Source organism: Antechinus flavipes, chromosome 4 (genome assembly GCF_016432865.1).
Source record: "Antechinus flavipes isolate AdamAnt ecotype Samford, QLD, Australia chromosome 4, AdamAnt_v2, whole genome shotgun sequence".
In the NCBI taxonomy this organism is placed as follows: Eukaryota; Metazoa; Chordata; class Mammalia; order Dasyuromorphia; family Dasyuridae; genus Antechinus; species Antechinus flavipes.
Genome location: NC_067401.1, coordinates 428,863,080 through 428,882,409, shown reverse-complemented (window position 1 = coordinate 428,882,409; position 19,330 = coordinate 428,863,080). Strand labels below are relative to the sequence as shown.

Below are 19,330 nucleotides of genomic sequence, written 5' to 3'. Positions count from 1 at the left end.
TTTATAGTTCTATTGTGAAGGCCAGTTTTCGGTTTTTGAGTTTTGATTCAAATACCAGAATCCCAGAATTTTAGAGCAAAAATGAATTTCCATGGTCATTCACTCTAACTTGAACCTGACAAAAGAATTCCTGTTTTAGCATGTTTGACAAGTAGCCATTCGGCCTTTGGTTGAAACATCCAAGAAGGGAGAACTTACTGCCTTCTTTAGGGAGAGAAGACATAAGTGAGGCAGCTTTTAGGCCAGATAAAAAAGTTTATTAGTGGAGCAATTTTTAAAGGTGGGATGAGGAAGAGGAATAGGGGAAATTGATGGATCCTCCTAGCTATGAAGTGATAGAGAGAAGAATTAAGGAAGTTATTTCCCTCATTTGGCATCCTATCATATCTGTTGTTTGAATTACACATTTTGATCCTTAAGCATGTTAAGGCATCTAGGTAGTGGATTGAATAGGATATTGGGCCTTAAGTTAGGAAAACTCATTTCCTAAGTTCAAATCTGGCTTTAAAAACTTACTTGGGCAAGGCACTTCACCCTGTTTGCCTCACTTTCCTCATCTGTAACATGAACTGGAGAAGGAAATAGTAAACTACTTTAGTATCTCTGCCAAAAAAACCCTAAATGGGGTCAGAAGAGTTGGGACAACAAAGAAATCCAATAATCATGTATTGCTCTGTATACTTCTCTAACAGTTTTAAGATATCTCATCTCCTCAATGAAATCTTAAATTCTTAGAAGGTTGGATTATGGCTTTCTCTAGTCTGTACCTCTTGTCAGCATTTCAGAATATGAATTATGCAAATGAAGTTAAATAAATAAAAAATTAATTTAGTTGAATTTTGGGGGAATTTGTGACTAGAAAGGAAAAAAAAACAATCAATAGATTTTACTAGGGCATCTCTTTCTCAGTCAAGAAGAGTGTTCTAAAAGATGGGGAATAATTAACTCTACTGATTACAAGAAATGTTTACAGATACATTATTTAAAATGTCAACCAAATCCTACAGGATAACTAGATACATGAATCTTATAATTGCAGATTAGAAGGGTTGCCGTTATTCATTAACTAATACTCTTTTGGCCCAGTTATTCCTCCAGTTTCAAACTCACTTAATTGTATTATCATTGAGTTCAACCCTTTCCATCTTGTTTATAAGGAAATTATGAATGTAAAGTCTCTGATATGCAAAGTTCATACCCATCATCATCATAGCTGCTATTTCAGGAATGGTCATTTAAGAGACAAGGGAAGCAGCTTGATAAAGTAGAATAAGTCCTGGAATCAGAAAATCTGAGTTCTAATTCTGGCTCTCCTACACATCTGAGATAATAATAATTCCAGTATCTTAACATTCATGTCACTTGAAAGTTCGCAAAACACTTCAAAAATACTAATTCAATTTATTTTCACAACAACTCTGGATGGCAGATGCTACTATTATCACCCATCTTATAGATGAAAAAGCTAAAGTAATAGAGGTTAAGTGCTCAGGGTCACATAGCGAGGAAGTGTCTGAGGCTAGATTTGAATTCAGGTCTTCCTGATTCAAAATCCACTGCATTCCTTGGGACTATTAAATGACCCCAAAAATCAATTCAGTATAACCTGTTCTTAATGAACCCATCCAAAGTGGCTTGTATTGATCATCCTTTATAGGTCTTGTGCTCCAGTCTCTTCATTTTACAGATGAGAAATCTGAAACTTAGAAAGGTTAAGCAATTTGCTGATGATCACAAAGGGATTTAATGGTATAATGGCAATGATCTGACAAGATTCTGAATGGCCTGTTGGGCAGAGAGAAACTGAACAATTGATCCCTGAGGCAAGTAGGGAGAAGGCACTGATAGAGATCAGTTTAGCTCCATGGTCCCACTCTCTGGGGAGATCATCCAGTCAGAAATTCAAGTTATGTCAAACCCCTGAGGCCCACCCTCTATAGAAGGCTTGGACAGCCTCACTTCAGAAATTCCAGTCATGTCCCTGAGGTTAAATTCTCCCCATAAATTTACTCATGGCTCACCTCATGGCCACTACTTTCATTTGGGTCAGTCTGGCATTCTACTCTGCCTCATGGTATCTTTCTCTTACCTCTCCCCATGCCTTGTAGTGTCTCTCCTCTCAGATCCTATTTCCCCTCCTTACAGCCAATTAACTCCTTTAGGATACTAAGCCCCTTTCAGGAGTTAGCCTGTCAGCTAAGGACATGCCCCAACTGCACTGGGTGCTTCCTTTCTCCTGGTGAATGGCAAGTTTAACTAAAGAACTTATCCTTTCCATCATTAATGATTAAAACCCCTTTCTATGTTTTCCTATTCTATTTCATATTTACCATTCCTGATTCTATTGCATCCTTTCATTTTGTCTTTAACTTCTTCCCTAAATAAATCAACTTTTTGCCAAAGAGAATGACTATTGTGAATTCTTCACATGACCAACCGCCAACTTTCAGTGCCCGCATCATTTGGGGTCTACATCAGCCACATCGGTTCTAGGGCCAAACGTCTGAAAATGGCTTCTTGGATGATTGAAGAATATGATTGGATGATTGATTATATAGTGTAAGAATTAATTTCCTCAATAAATAGTCAGTGCACATGTTGGTGAGAAAAACAAGAAAAAAAGACAGAGAAAGATAGAGACACAGGACAGACAGACAAACAGAGACACATAGAGAAAGACAGAAAGATAGAGCAAGAGAGAGCAGAGACATAGAAACAGAGATAGAGAAAGAGAGAGACAGAAATAAGAGACAGAAAGAGGTGAGAGAGGGAAAAAGACAAAGACAGAAAGACAGAGAGACAGAGATAAAAAGATACAAAGAGACAGACAAAGATAGTGAGGAGACAAACAGAGACAGTGAAGAGAGAGACAGACACAGAAACAGAGGTAAAGAGAAGGTTCTGTGTCAGGTACACAGAGAAGAAAAGCCCTTTGGAGTTACAGCCCATAGATCAAAGATTAGTCATAAAAGGACCATATCCTGATTTTAGGAACAATAGTTATGACACATTCTTACAGAGATATTTAAGGATTGCAAAGCATGTAACATTTTTATTTTATAATCACAAATAAATATAATTACTACTGCCATTTTACAGAGAAGGAAACTGAAGTTATGAAAAATTAAATAATTTATCTGGGGTCACAATGCTAGTCAGTATCTGAAGCAGGATTTGACCCCAGGTCTGTCTGATTCCAAATAAAGGCATCCACTCAGTGGAAAGTGAATAATATTAGTGAATCATTATCTCTCAAAAACTAACCTGAGAATTACCTGAATGGATTCTGTTTGCCATTCTCATTCTGTACTTTTTAAAATCAGGAATGTCATTGATGACCATTTCTTCTTTTTAAAAGATTATATTTGTTTTATTTTAAAATTTTTATCTTATATTTTTCTGTTATGCTGTTATAATCTTTTTATATGCTATTTTCTTGATTGTGCTTAATTTTTTATCAGTTCATAAAAGTTTTCAGATGTTTCAGAATTCTTCATAATCATCATTTAAATTAGTGCAACAATATTCCATTATATTCCCACACATACACTCAATGGATATCTATCTTGTTACCCGTTCTTTGCTACTACAAAAAATGCTTCTATGAATATTTTGTAAGCTCCTCGAAGGTAGAGATTGTCTTGCCTCTTTTTGTATCTCCAGTGCTTAGTACAGTGTCTGGTACTTAAGAGGCACTTAAGAAATATTTATTGATTATTTGCTGATGAATATCTAAAACTTTTCCCCCTGCCTTTGGAGTATTTGTTAGTAGCAGGACCTCTGCACTAAAAAAGAACACATGGACATTTTGGTTTCCGTTTCCCCTTCCCCATTTTTAAGCTAAATTCCTATAAGCTTTCCAGAATTGTTAGACTTAAGTTTAGTGACCATTTCTGAGCACCTGCCCTATTAGTTTATATTGTCATGTACATATTAGAGTTAATAGTTACTCACATTTATTTCTCCATTGATTTTAGCTTTAAATCCATTTTGGTGCACTTCTTTGATAAAAATAGAGTTCAGGATAAATCTTCAGGTACTAACAGGGAATCAGTACCCTAAAACATTTTGCAAGATGCTAACAAAATTTATCATTAATCACCCCGACGTAAAGTACAAGCATCCTGAGGGCAGCGATCATGGTTTACATTTCATCATCCATATCTCCTCCAGTCATGATCCCAGGGGGCACACTTGATTAAGCTTTTATTTCTCTTTAATTTTGTAGGAAAGGCCGGCAGACAATAATGCCGGTGTTGACAACTCAGCATCTCCATCTGTGGCGCAGCTGGCTGGCCGATTCAGAGAGCAGGCAGCAGCTGTCTCAGCTAAAGAGGTAAGTGAATTCAGAAATTCAGAAATATGACATTTTTGATGGGAGAAGGAAAAGTCAGGGCCAGTGTGGTCTAGGTAGGAGAAAAGGTGAAGAGGAAACAAGGAAGTCTCTGAGATGAGAAGAGAGCCCAGGAAGGAATTTCATCTGAATCCAAAGACTGTGGCTGCTGTGTATGGTGTGTGATCCTAATGACCCCACTGGAGAAGAAAAATAGAAAACATTGTGCAGACTGTGAATCACATATGTCTACTGGGGGAATGGAAAATTGGATTCATTCTAAGGCAGGCTCATCTCTATCTTTATTCTCATCCTCAATACCAATTCATATTTACATAGTACTAACCAAAATCTCCCCCTTGTTCTCTCCAGAAGGGCCTTCTGTCTAGGAAATCTTGGGCTGGTAATCATGCAGGCTGAGCAGGAAGTGTGAGGGAGACAGCTATCGATGCACTGGGAATTTAGTGATGAGCAAAAGGCCAATAAGAGGCTACTTCGTTGGAAGTTAGGGAGTCAGTGAAGCTCAAAGAAGGAAATTATCTCAGACAGATGCAGGGAGAGACTAGTGGTTTTGAACAGGAGATTTGGACTTCTAGGGTTGAGTTTTGGGGATAGGATATTCCAACCCTGAAACAATTTATGTTTAATTTACACTAGGCCATGATGCTCTGCAGAGATGAAAGGAATGGCAGACCCACTGAATCCTATAATATAATCATTGAAGGCATGGAAAACAGGGGCATGGAACCTAAGAGACAGCAAGGTTGACACGAGACATATCAAATTGTGATTGCTCTTGTATTTCTATGTGGAAAATGGGATGAATAATTTCTAGCCCTGGTAGAAGTGTTATAAGGATGATAGAGATGACAATGATGCAAGCCAGTCACCCTTTAGAAGGGGGTCAGTTTCTATATTATATTGAGCTGTTTTAAAAGTAGATGAATCCCTAGTGGAGGAAAAAGAGGGAACTGTATCAGAGGAAAAAATGACAGATGAGATTAAAAGTTTAAAATGGACAAATGTTAAATAGGAATTTATATAGAGAGATAAATCCTGGAAACTCCCAGGGATGCCTGATCCTCTGCCTCTCTCCCATCCTTCCTCAAGTGGACTCCAGCACTAACTGAAGATATCCTTGGACACCCTTTGGGATGGGTTTCATTTCCTTCCTCTAACTCTTTGTTGCTTAACTAGCTCTCTCTCTCCCTTTTTCTCTCTTGTGTGTCTGTCCACCCCCTCTCTAGCCACCAGCCAATAAACCAACAAGAAGGAAACCACCTTGCTCCCTTTCCCTGTTCCCCCCCAAGATAGAGATGAGCCAGAATGGTGAGGAGGTAAGTAAAGCTGATGGTATTTGAAAGTCACTCCAGAAGTGGAAGGTTGTTCTGCCCAGGCCCATGGGCCTGGAACTACTTCTGTGTAAAGCAATATACAGAAGGCCAGGGTGCATCAAAGGGGCCTGGTCTTTAGCTGAGAAACATCAATGTAACCCATGCATAATATAAAAGATAATTCATAAAAAAAGAATTTTTTTCCCTCTAGAACTTCTCCTGAGTCACTTCCTTTTTCCTCCCACCCTTCTATGCATCTTTTAAAAGAATTTTGAAAGTGATGGGTTAGTGGGGGGTAGGGAAGGTGAAGAACAGGGTCCTGTATCACACACTATTCTGTTTAAATGTATTTTATAACACTGGGGCTACATAATATGGAAACTGAATGGTCCTAGCTAGGGTGCATTACATTTAAGAGTTGACAGCTGGTTTCATCTTCATTTTTACAACTTGAGTAGCACTAAGGAAAAACTTTCAGTCTTAACTGAAAAGAACAGTTAAGGGAAAGCACTATATTAATAGAAGGGAGTAAATTGGTGTCAAAGGTTATAATCATAATAATAGAAATGCAAAGGCTCTGCTTGTACCTTTTTAAAAAAGACTGGCCATGGTTTTGAATAGCTGGAATAATGCCCAGTCTATAAATAACTGGCTACCAACATAATACAGGCTCTGATAATATAAAGAGATCCAATAATAGCCTTCACTGCTAATACACTTACCTGTTGTTATTTATTGAGTTGTAGTTAATAGAAATGATTCAACTATATCCAGGGAACACAGACTTAGATCTCCTCTGTGATGTTCCAAAGCCCTAAGTCATTTACTTGACAGAAATGCCCCAAGCAAATAAAATCAACACAGGTCTTCAATTCTATAGGATCATACCTCCACCACCCAGTCTGAACCTTTGATTGGAATCAACCAACTTATACTGGACTACCATGTGAAAATTCTGTCTCTGCCTCTAACTATGTGACCTTGTATATTTGTTCCAATCTCTTCATGATCCCATTTGGGTTTTCTTGAAAAAGATATCGAAGTGGTTTACCAATTCCTTCTTCAACTTATTTTATAGGGGGAAACTGAGGCAAACAGGGTTAAATGACTTGCCCAGAGTCACACAGCCAGTAAGTGTCTGAGGTCACATTTGAACTCAGGTCCTTGTGATTCCAAGTGCAGCACTGTATCCATTACTTCACTTGCCTTGGATTCAGATGACTCTGGCAAAGAAAAAGAGGCAGATGATCTTGAAGAAGGGACCCCGAAACTCTGAAAATGCTTAAAGGAGAAAATCTCCTTCAACTCTGCCTCAGTGAGGAACTCCACCCCGAAGGACAAAGTTTCTTCTTTGTTATCTGGGTGGGGTCGGCTCAGTCCTGAGTCCCCTCTTCAATCTTGCACAGCCCTCCCTCACTTCAATCCAATTAATTCACTTGCGGATGTCATAGCATCTCTTCCCAGATATCGGCCCCCTTGGAAAATGAAGGACAAACAATCTAGGTGCAAGAGAATTTAGGCAAGTCATTGACTTCTTATGTCCCCAGGCAGCTCTCCATGACTAAAACTAACTAAAGAATTGTTCCTCATTGGCACTATGAGTATCCTCATTGGAAACTCTCTTTACCAATGATATCATAGGCATGGCCCACCCCTCTCCAAAAAAAAAGTATTCTGCAAAATTAACAGCATAGATAGGATTAAAAAAAAAAAAAAAGGCCTGGTAAGAGTATCTTTGCAATAAGATAAGATTGCACCATTTTAGTGGCTTGCTCAAGTCAGCAAGCATTTTTTAAGCACTTACTATGTGTCAGGCACTGTGCTAAATGTTAGAAATATAAATTCAAGCAAAAACAAAGATAGGTCCTTACATTCAAATGGGGGAAGATAGAAGGAATTGAAACATCAAAAGGGGAACAGGTATGGAGAAGTATTCTGAGAGGGCACAGAGAAAAAAAGTCTATACAGTGAGTAAAACTTGGAGAGGATTGAAGACATGGGTAGCCTGGAGATTTTCCTTAAAATGGAGAGATTGAGAACAACCCAACCCATCAGATCAAGGGACCAAATGGGCAAAGTGAGCTTCCAGGATGAACAATCATGATGAAAATAGTCGGGAGAGAAACTAATAGAGCTTAGAGAGGGATGAAGGAAATCATCATCATTATCATCACTAACATTATATAGTTTTTACTATGTGCTAGGCATTGTGCTAAGTCCTTTATAAGTATTATTTCATTTGATCCTCACATTTCTCTTCTGTATAATGATAATAATATAGAGGAGAAAACTAGAGTAAACAGAGGTTAAATAATTTGCTCAGGATCAAATAGCTAGTAAGTGTCTGAGCTGGTATTTTAACTCAGATGTTCCTGACTTCAGGCCCTGGCACTCTATTCTCTATGTCCCCTAAACTGCCCCTAGTTTGAATATTGGTTCCAGTTTCCAGTGATTACTAAGGGAATATTCAAAGACTCAGTGAGGCAGGGATGAAACTCTTGCATAAAAAGACAAGTTACTTGTTAAGGAAGGGAATCTTTTTCAACAGAATATGATGAATTCTGTATTTAGGAAGAAAAGGAGGAAGGAAGGAAGGAAAGAAGGAAGGAAGGAAGGAAGGAAGGAAGGAAGGAAGGAAGGAAGGAAGGAAGGAAGGAAGGAAGGAAGGAAGAAAAGAAGGAAAGAAGGAAGGAAGGAAGGAAGGAAGGAAGGAAAAAAGAAGGAAGGAAAAAAGGAAGGAAGGAAAGAAGGAAGGAAGAAAGGAAGGAAAAAAAGGAAGGGAAGGAGGATAGAAGGAAAGAAAAAGGAAAGGAAGGGAAGAAAATAGGAAAGAAGTTAGTCATGTTGATATGATTGTATCGGTTCCTTCGTGAGCCACACTGAACAGCCAAGCATTCCTAAACTTTCTCAGGTTTCACCTTCCCAAAGAACAGTACAAAATGCTCTTGTCAAGCAATTTCCCCCTTGTTCTCTGTTCGCCACTGGCAGTCTTATAGCATGTACCCTATATTGAAAAATTTGTGAAAGAAAATGCTGCCATCTACTGCCAGCTTCTGGACACTATGGTTCCTGCTTATTTTCAGTGTTAGCTCTTTTTCAATTTAATTCCCTTTGACAGTTTTGTGTGTGTGTGTGTGTGTGTGTATGTGTGTGTGTGTGTGTGTGTGTGTGTGTGTGCTGTCTGCATGAGATGCTTTCTTGGTTCTTCCCTTACAGAACAGCGATTATCACATTGTCACTAAAGTACTAAAGACCAAAAGTGGGAAATGGAATAAGGGATGCATCATTTCTAGTTACTTCTCCCCACTTATTCCATAAATAGGCTTTCAGTGCTTCCTAAATAAGTATTGAAAACCAACCAGGATCTAAAGAGATGGACGTTAAAACAATATTGAAAGAAGGAAAATACGTATTCTTTTTGCATTTTTAATATTTTCATCACGTGGCACAATGCTTGGCATATTGTAAATGTTTAATAAGTCCTTGTTGATTTGAATAGATAGCCATTATTACTCAACAAACAGGCTACAAAGCATGGTAGAAAGCGCAATCTCTGTATTTGGGGTTAAAAGATGTGGTTTTATAGCCCAGTTGGACAATTTTTAGATCCTAGTATAGATCTGGGACTTACTAGTGTCGTAGCTGAACCTCAGTACCCTCGTTTGTGAAATGAGGATCAAAGATACACACATTCCCACACACATTGTTTTAGATTGGGGAATTGTCTAAAGAATGTCATTGGCTGACTTCACCAAGGTGTTATAAATATATTTCCCCAAAATGTGATATGTTAAGAATGAGGTTCAGTAATGTATCTGTAGAGAATCTACCTTGCCCTTCTTAGTTATAGTCTAGTTCAGGGCTTCTTAATTTTTTTTTCCATTGACCCCTTTTCATCCAAGAAATTTTTGTGTGGCTCCAGGGATATAGGTATACAAAATAGATATACAAATTAAACATTTACTGATTATAAATCATAATTTCTTTACTCATATTCAGTTACACGACCCCATATAGGGTCACAACCCACAGTTTAATAAGCTTTGGTCTAGTTAATCCACTTTTTAATAAAAACATTAAAGATACAGATTTGGTCTCCTCCAGGCAAAATTGTCTTCTCTGTTGGAAGACCCTTCTCTAATTTTCAGACCCACGTAGTCTCACTAAAAATAAGGTAACTCATCAACAAGATTATGTGATGGTCAATTGTGATGGACGTGGTTCTTTTCAACAATGAGGTGATTCAGATCAATTCCAATAGATTTGTGATAGAAAAAGCCATCTGCACCCAGAGAGCTCACTGTGGGGACTGAAGGCAGAGCACAATATAGGTGTTCTCACTTTTTTGCTGTTGTTGTTTACTTAATTTTTTTTCCTTTTTCTTTTTTCCTCTTTTGATATGATTTTTCTTGTATAGGATGATAAATGTAGAAATAAGTTTAGAAGAATTGAACATATTTAACCCATATTGGATTACTTGCTGTCTGGGAGAGAGGGAGAAAGATTTGGAACATAAGGTTTTACAAGGATGAAATGTTGAAAACTATTTTTGCATGTATTTTGAAAAAAAACTATTATTATTTTTTAAAATAAATAAATAAAAAATTTTAAAAATAAAGATAAGGTGACTGAACTCATGTCTGCTTAAGGCTTAAAGTCTTCTGAAACAAAGCAATGAAAACAAGACCACTTTTCTTATTATTTCTGGCTTGTGGGTTCCCTCCAGAAGCAATTCTCCCTGTCCCCATTCTTACAGTGCCCTTTTGGTCTATTTGATTTGTAGAAACCATCACCGAATGCATGTCACCCTCCCAAAATCAAGGTGAAAAACTCCCCTTTGATTGAGAAGCTACAGGTAAGTGAAGTGTGCATTTCCTATTCTATTATCACCCAAAGAATTGCTTTTTATTCTTGGAGTGCTGATATTCCTGCTTTGTTTCAATCCCTGTCAAAGTATATTTTTATACTTTGATAACTATACAACCACCAGAGCTATAACTAGAAATTTTGTTCCAGGGCAAGCAGTACAATTTGCTTCTATTGAGTAGAGTGGACCCCAAAAGGAGTCTATTAGAGAAGTTCATGCCCTGAGGGGAGAGAGTGTCATTAGCAGGGTGGATTGAGCCAATGAAAAACTCACTGTGAGATACAATCTCAGAATGCCATGGGAGTAAGATGTAAACGATTTTACCTTCTGATATTTTAACTAATCATTGCTAATCTGGTGCTATATCCTACACAGATAAAGGACTGAAAACACTGTCAGTATCCCTCTCTAAATTTCTAAGCCCTGGAGCAACCCCTAACCATCACCCTGGTTATTGCTCTGGTGACTATTAACTAGTTGTTGACCACATTATTTCCCCAAGGGAAGAGAGTTTCCCCAACCTATGTTAAAGGTGGTTAACATGTAATGATTAATTAGATGAGAGAGAGCTCTATTAAGGGATACTAAACTTCTGAGTGACCTCTGAGGATTACACTCACAATAACCTGCATTTGAGAAAAGCACTTTGTGAAAATCTTAAAGCACTATAGAAATGTGAATTATTATTAAGCAGGGACAGACAAACAGACATAGAAGAGAGAGACAAAGAAAGAAAAGGGGAGAGACAGAAAGATAAAGACAGAGACACACAGAGAGAGAAATATATAGAGAGAGGCAGAAAGAAAAAAGAAAGACAAAGAGAAAGACAGACACACACAGAGAATCAGACAGACAGAAACAAATAGATTAGAGAGAACAAAGAGTGATAGGGAGGAACCTAGCAGACTTGCTCCAACATGTATCCAAATTCATGTTGGGTTGTTATTTTGCACTATTTCTTTTAAATTTTTTGAGGGAAACAAGCAAAATTAAAGCCAAAACTCAGTGTGGAATGATGAAACCATACAATTCCATACAGTGAATTGAGGTATTAATGGAAGAAATATTGGAGTAGACTTATTTGTAATCTCAATCCTATGGCTATTAGCCTATGTGTACATGAGCAAATGCTGCCACTTCTCTGAAACTTAATTCTCACTTGCTAACTTTTGAAATAGGGATAATAATATTTGTATTGTTACCTCAGAGGAGTGAAGGAAATTTTTCTGGATATCTTAAAGTGCTATATGATATTGGCTTTATAACATTGTAAGTATTTTAAATAAAATAAATCAAGCGTACAAACACTGTGACAGTTTAGTTGGTATGATAAAGGGGACAGAATGGTGCAATAGATTGGAAAATCAAAAGGATTAGATTGGAACTCTCCCTGTGTGCCATATGGGTTGTGTGACCCTTAACCTTTCAGTATTCTAAACAGTATTCAGTATTCTAAACAAATCTCTGAAAAGATAAACTAACTGCAGAGCAGTTGCGAGTCTGTATCCTCTAGTAGAGAGAATTTGAAGAGTTCTCTGTTTTAGTAAAATCACTAACCTGATTAAAAAAAAAGTTAAAGGGTGTTCAGAAAATTATAATACATGGAAGAATGTGGTTAGTCTAAGGGACTTCTCTGCCACATTAGTAAAGGAGCTGATTTTTTTTTTAAAGATCTGAAATAATCAGAATAATCCCCCCTCCAAGACTATAGGCACAAGATTAGGACTTCAGAGCAGCAATGAGCCCCCTCAACCTCTCTCACATAGCCTTCAGGTTTCCAGGTGCTCTTTTGTTATATTTTTTCTTCCTTTTAATTATTTCTTTTCATCTTCAAGGTTGTCTTTGATCTTGATTTTAATCAGTTCTCAGATGTAAAAAGGTTTCAATGAAGGTGATGGTTTGTGGTTTGTCTGTCCAGGAATGGTTCTGAGAGCTGCCATGTTTATAACTCCAATAATAATAATAATAATAATAATAATAATAATAATAAGTTAGCATTTGAACAATGTCTTAAAGTTATTCTCCCCCATTTTACAGATGAGGAAACTAAGGCTAAGGAAAATTATGTACCTTGTCCTATTTCATGCAGCTATTAAGGGTCTAAGCAGAATTTGAATTCAAGTCTTCCTGACTCAGTAAATTATGCTGCAATCCACTCTGCCACTTCCTTGCCTAACCTCTAGACTGGGGAAAGATAAAGCAAATGGCACTATGTAGGGAGAGAAAAAAAAAAGGTGATTTCAAGCTGTTATACCCTACTGGTAGATAGATGCAAATTCCTGATTTGAGCCACTGATAGTATAATTTAATATTTATTGGGAAAATAAATACTGCCTTCTGATACCCTGATAAGGCAGGACCCTTGTAAACCATGATCAATTTTCAGGGACATAAATCACAACAAATAGGGCATGTGAGAATCAATGAATATTTAATTCTTGTTGGTAATATGAGAAACTGTCATAGTACTTGTGTGCCACCATTTCTGTCATATCATTTGCAGACTAAAAGAGATTCTCTCCTCACTCTAAAATGAAATTTCTCATTTTCTTTCCTCAGGCCAATTTAGCCTTTGATCCTGCTGCCCTGTTGCCAGGAGCTTCACCTAAAAGTCCGGGATTAAAGGCCATTGTGTCTCCATTTAATAGCCCACCTTCCACCCCCAACAGTCCAGGTGTTAGATCTCGGTCCTCTGAATCAGAGGAGTTGCCAGTCAGTTTTGATCAACCCCCTGAAGGCAGCCATCTACCTTGTTACAATAAGGTAAGTCTCAAATACAAAAGAGAATTTTGTAATCTGGGGAAAAGTAACCATTTGGCCATCAATTAGAGGATGATTAAACAAATTATGGCACATGAATATGATGGAAAATTATTGTGCTTAGAAGAAATGATGATTAGGAAGAATTTAGAAAAGGATTAACAGATTTATATGAACTGATGCAAAATGAAGCAAGCACATTTCAGGAAAACAATATAGATAATAACTACAGATGATTACAACTATGTAATTGGAACTTTGTAATTATAATAACCAAATTTGATGCTGAAGAAGAGTTAAGAAAAATAAAGTTTCCTACTTTCTTTGTAGATGTGGACAATGATGCATATGGAATATTGTATATAGTCAGACACAATTGATGTGTTGGCTGATTTTGCTGAATTTTTTTTTTTGTTGTTACAAGGGATGCTTTAGTGAGTAGGAAAGAGGGGAGGTGATATAAAAACAAAAGATATTAATGAAAAACAGGGATTTTTTTTAATAAAGGAGAAATGAGTGGTTTGATTTGGACAGAAAATTTGCATATTCTATTTTCCTGAATGAATTTGAACTTGGAAAAAAAAATAAACACCATATGGAGGTACATGAGATACCAGTATCATGACTACCCTTGAACTGTAGTGAAAATATATTCAATCACTACCTGCTTACCTCATCCATTTTCCTACTTTCTTTTAAAGATCCTCTTGTGTGTATGTGTGTGTGTATTCTTTTGATTTCTAGAGAGTATAGTTTCAGAATCCCCTATACCTCCTCCCCCCCCCAAAAAAAAAGGGAGGGGAGATGAGTTAAAACTGCTTCCAGCTATACAGGTAAAGTGACATCCAAAGCCAGAAATGACAGCTAATGTTCTGATGAATCTGTGCACACAGAGTAGCTCCCCAGACTGCAGTTCTGCAGGGTCATTTATACAGAGAGAACTATTTGATGTATCTTTCTGGTCTTCATTAAAGAAATAAGTTCCATATACCATTTACCGACCTTGACCACAGTAGTGCTTTACATTCTGCCTTAAGAAAATTCAATTTGGTGATATCTTACCACATAAAATAGATAAAAAATTGGGAAGTGATCATTTTCTTTGCAAAAGACTTTACTGCAGAATTTCTTGAAATAGAAATAAAAATAAGATACAAAGTATCTTAAAGGTTATCTAGTCCATCCCCTGAATTTTACACTTGAAAAAATTGACACCAGAGAGGTTGAAGTCATTTGTGCAAGACCACACAGATTAAACATGATAGAATAAGATTTGAATCTCAGCCCTTTTATTCTACTTTCATTCTTCTTTATACAGCTCCATGAAGTGTGAGCTGTATAAATGGTGTGGTAAGGAGAATTCTGGGCTCACTCATGAAACCTGGGTTTGATTTCTCCATTCTGATATTATTAACATCATACTTGGGTTTCTGGGCCTCCATTTTCTCTGAATACCCTTCCAGTTCTAAATCTATTATTCTAAAAGAAGGATCCCTGAAGCAAATCAGATTCTACACAATCTTAGAGTTCTTATAAAGTAAGTACTTTTTAAACCTCAAAGCCCAATATAAATGTCACTTATTGTAGTTTCATAAAGTACTAAGCATGATGGGCAGCAAGGAAATTAGACTGCTAAAGAGGAGGGGCCAATCAGATTAGTTCACAATTTTAAGAAATTATAATTTCTTTTATTTTCTCTCTTTCTTCTTTTTTAGTTTCTGTTTTTTCCTTTTTTTTAATGAAAACTTTTTATTTTCAAAATATATACATGGATAATTTTTTTAAGAGTGAAAATGCTATGTTGTGAACCATACTCAGTTCCCACAGTTCTCTCTTTGGGTGGAGATGGCTCTCTTCATCACTGAACTGTTTGGAACTGGTTTGAATCATCTCACCGTTGAAGACAGCCATGTCCATCAGAATTGATCATCGTATAATCTTGTTGATGCCATACATGATCTCATTTTACTTAACATCATTTCATGTAAGTCTCTCCAGGCCTCTCTGAAATCATCCTATTGGTTGTTTATTACAGAACAATAATATTCCATAACTTTCATATACCCTAATTTATTCAGCTATTCTCCAATTGATGGGCATCTATTCAGTTTCCAGTTTCTTGCCACTACAAAAAGGGCTGCCACAAACATTTTTGCACATATGGGTTTCTTTGTTTCCTATAAGATCTCTTTATGATACAAGCCCAGTAGAAACACTGCTGGATCAAAGAGTATGGCACAGTTTGATAACTTTTTGAGCATAGTTTACATGGATAATTTTCAACATTCACCCTTACAAAACCTTGTGTTCTAATTTTTTCCCTTCCCTTCATCACATCCCTTAGATGGCAAGTGATCCAATATATATTAAACATGTGGGGGATTCTTCTATATATATTTTCACAAATATCATGCTTTACAAGAAAAATCATATCAAAAGTTATTTCATTTTATTGTGATTTTTAATTTTAATCCACTCTAATTTTTCAAATCACATTTATTTATTTTTAATATAAAATATTTTATTTCCCCCAATTACATGTTAAAACAATTTTAAAACTTAAGAAATGTTAAGAAAAGAGTTCCAAATTCTATCCCTCTCCTTCTTCCTTCCCTGAGACAATAAGAAATTAGATACAGATTATATATATGCAATCATATAAAACATTTCCATGTTAGCAATTTTGTACAAGATCCAAAAAAAAAAAGAACAAAAGAAACAAAGTAAAAACAACATACTTCAGTCTGGATTGAAACACTAATCATTTCTTTCTCTGGAGGTGGATAGTATGCTTTATCATTAGTCCTTTGGGATTGTCTTGAATCATTGTGTTGCTGAGACTAGGTCATTCACAGTTGATCACTGTACAGTATTGCTATTACTATGTGCAACAGTCTCCTGGTTTTGCTCACTTCACTTGGCATCAGTTCATATAAGTCTTAAAGAAGAATTCACAATTAAAAAAACCAACTACTAGTATTTCTAATAGTTGAACACACATGGGTGGGAAAACATGGTTAAAGTTAAGACATATTCTGTTCATATTTAATTTGCTTAGAAACATATCAAGTTTAAAGTGGTGATTTTTTTTCTGGAGGTGGTAGTGGTGATTTCATCCTTCTGCCAGAACACATATATTGCCAATTTAGTCTTAGAGAATTAACTTCGGTCTTGAGAAGTCTCTCAGGTATGTCCATATAGCTAGTAAGATTTGAACCCAGTTTTGGCTCCATTGTGAATGGAGTGCTAGGAATATCTAATATCTAATATCTGTCTACCAGACTGATATTCACATATCCTTGTTGAGGTCTAACAGACACACATGAAACCTTTATTCAAGCTAGTTTCATCATTTCCAGAGGGGAGAGTAGCTTGGATAGCTTTGTTCCACTCTGCTATGAACTCCCATGAGCTATGGGTTTTTCAGACCTTGATAATAATACTGGTCTGTCCTTCATTTTATGGAAGGAATGGCTCCCTTTTACCTCTATCAAAAGGTGAACTGGGAGAAGGTGTGTCAAGGGAAGGAATGGATGGTTATCCATATCTAAGCTCTTCTGATTAAATATCAATGCCAAGGCCAGGACACCATCGGATGTCAAAACACTTTTTCTCGTATTGGTTTTATTTTGCAGGTGCGGACACGGGGGTCAATAAAGAGGAGACCTCCCTCCAGGAGATTCAGACGGTCTCAATCAGATTGTGGGGTAGATCTGGGAGATTTGGGGGCAGCTGAGTCATCTCAGGAGAATGGTGCCAAGGAAGAGGTCAATGATGAAGTCTTCACATCCAAGAACAAAACTTTGGTATCTCCCCTCTCTGGTAACCGGGCAATGGGAAGAGAATTGAGGAGAAAGCTTGAGTCTGATGAAAAACCTCTGCTGAGGAGGTCATGTAGTATGATAGAGAACCCAGAGGAAAGGAGCAGAGACTTGGATGAAGTCACATCATGTAGGAATGCTGTGAAAAATAAAGAAGAGAAACAACAGAATGCAGTAGAAGTTGATGAAGAAGAACCATGTCAGAAAGCCATGAATAATAAAGAAGAAACAAATGAGAGCCCAAAGGTAGATGAAAAGGAGATAGCTTCACATGATTCTGGAGGGGATAGGAAGGAAAAGACAACTGAAGATCCTACTTTAGAAAAGGAGGAAAATTCTAAGAAAACCACAGAAGATGAAGAGGAGAAACCTGAACAGAAGAACACAGGGGCTAAAGATGGGGAACTGCAACAGAGTATTGCCACAGGGACAAACGAGGAGAAGCCCTCAAATAGCCCAGAAGAGAAGGAAGGAGATAATACCACTGAGGCAGAAAAAGACAAAGAAGAGAATGAACAAAAAGAAGGTGTTTCTAAGAACACAGATAACCAAGAAATAATACACAACCAAGAATGCCATTCTGGAACAGGTCATTCTCAGCCAGCAACAGATTCTGAAATCACTACTAATGAAGCCCCAGCTATGCAATCAAGTTGCGATGTGGAGGTAAATTGGGAGTGCTACTTATCATATGCTTCCTTTATGGCTTGATATTTCTTTGCAAATTTGTAAAGTGTAATTACAAAAGTGCCAGTCTCTCTAACTTTGTTCCTGGCTAAAGTGGGAGATGCTTCATTCTTCAGAGAGCACGTGGACAAGATAAGATTGTAGTCTGTAGGGCTGTTTCCTTGTCCATGGTCCTGAATTTTTACCGACACAAAAGTGATTGCACCTGGGTGCCTGAAAAGTAACTGGTCCCAAGTAATTCCCAGTACTTGCTCACTATGTCTATATTGTAAGGATGGAGCAGAGCCATCACAAAATCATCTGCACTAGACTCATGTTCCTCCTTCTAGCTAGTCAGATTCTGCCACCAAATACATATGAATTTGCAGTTTGGGAAGTATTAGGAAAAAGTAAGAAATGATTAAGTCTAAAACCTAGGGCTGATAGGCAGGAGAAGGAGTTCTGTGAGATTTCAGGCACAAACGAGAGGAATGTTGGATGAAGCTAAGGTGGGGTGGAGAGAGAGGGAAACTTCCTAGGGAGATGGTGAAAAGTGTTAAGGTGGGATGGGCAGCAAGGGTAACTTTCTAGGGCTTCTCAAATCCCACTTTCCCTAAAGTTCAGCCACAATACATGGAGAAAATGAGAAGAAAAATCATTTGATACAATTCCTTTGCTCTCTACATGGCTACGAAGTAAAGGTGGTTATGTGAGATTTTAGTGGGAATGTAATGGTCCTGTCAGGCCATAACTTAGAGCACTCTGCCTAGTTCTGGGCACTATAAATTAAAATGAGCAAATAATAAATAGGAGAGTATCCAGAAGAGAGCAGCCAATACAAAGAGGCTACAATCCATATCATCCCAATATTGGTTGAAGAAAACAGCCTGAAAATGAGAAAACATAGAGAAAATATACTGTCTGGCTTCAGATATTTGAATATCTGTCCTGTGTGTGTGTGGGGGGGAACATTAGCTAGGTGACACAGTGGATAGAGCACTGGGTTTGGAATCAGGGATTCAAATCTCCCTGAGTTCAAATCTAGCTTCACAACTATGTAATGCAAATCCTTAATCCTGTTTGCCTCAGTTTCCTTATATGTAAAATTAACTGGAGAATGTAGTGACAAACTATTCCAGTATCTTTGCTAAAAATCCCCACCTTGGGTCATGAAGAATCAAGCACAATTGAACAACAACATGTAGAAAAAAGATCAACTTTTTTTTTTTGCTTGATCCCAGTGGGCAGAACTGGTATCTACGGGTAGAAGTTATAGGTCAGTTTTTGGCTCAAAAATTAGGGAAAACTTCCTAACTATTAAAGCTTTCCAAACACTCTGCCTTAGGGGGTTTGAATAAGAGGGTAAGATATTAAATTCCTGTTATTGGAGCTCTTCACACAGAGGTTAGAGCTATAATTTCTCCTCCATCCTATCTTCAACAAGTGTCCAAGCAGATCCAGCTTAGAGGCTCTGGAAACAGTATGGGCTTTGAGGTAAATGAGAGACATCCAGTCTGCATTGTGGTTGCATGTCTCCTAACATAGTTGA

General features: G+C 37.3%; 1 protein-coding gene across 2 annotated transcripts in view; it reads left to right on the top strand.

Moving 5' to 3' along the window:
• RCSD1 (RCSD domain containing 1) overlaps nucleotides 1–19,330 on the top strand; it is an 83,353-nt gene that overhangs the window by 60,410 nt on the left and 3,613 nt on the right. The window contains exons 2-6 of one of the 2 annotated variants that reach the window (XM_051999023.1): nucleotides 4,229–4,336; nucleotides 5,581–5,670; nucleotides 10,451–10,522; nucleotides 13,094–13,297; nucleotides 16,930–17,781. In XM_051999023.1, coding sequence (XP_051854983.1) covers nucleotides 4,229–4,336; nucleotides 5,581–5,670; nucleotides 10,451–10,522; nucleotides 13,094–13,297; nucleotides 16,930–17,781 — 1,326 coding nt within the window. The remainder of the gene's footprint in view (nucleotides 1–4,228; nucleotides 4,337–5,580; nucleotides 5,671–10,450; nucleotides 10,523–13,093; nucleotides 13,298–16,929; nucleotides 17,782–19,330) is intronic. The other variant, XM_051999024.1, reaches the window with a different exon arrangement.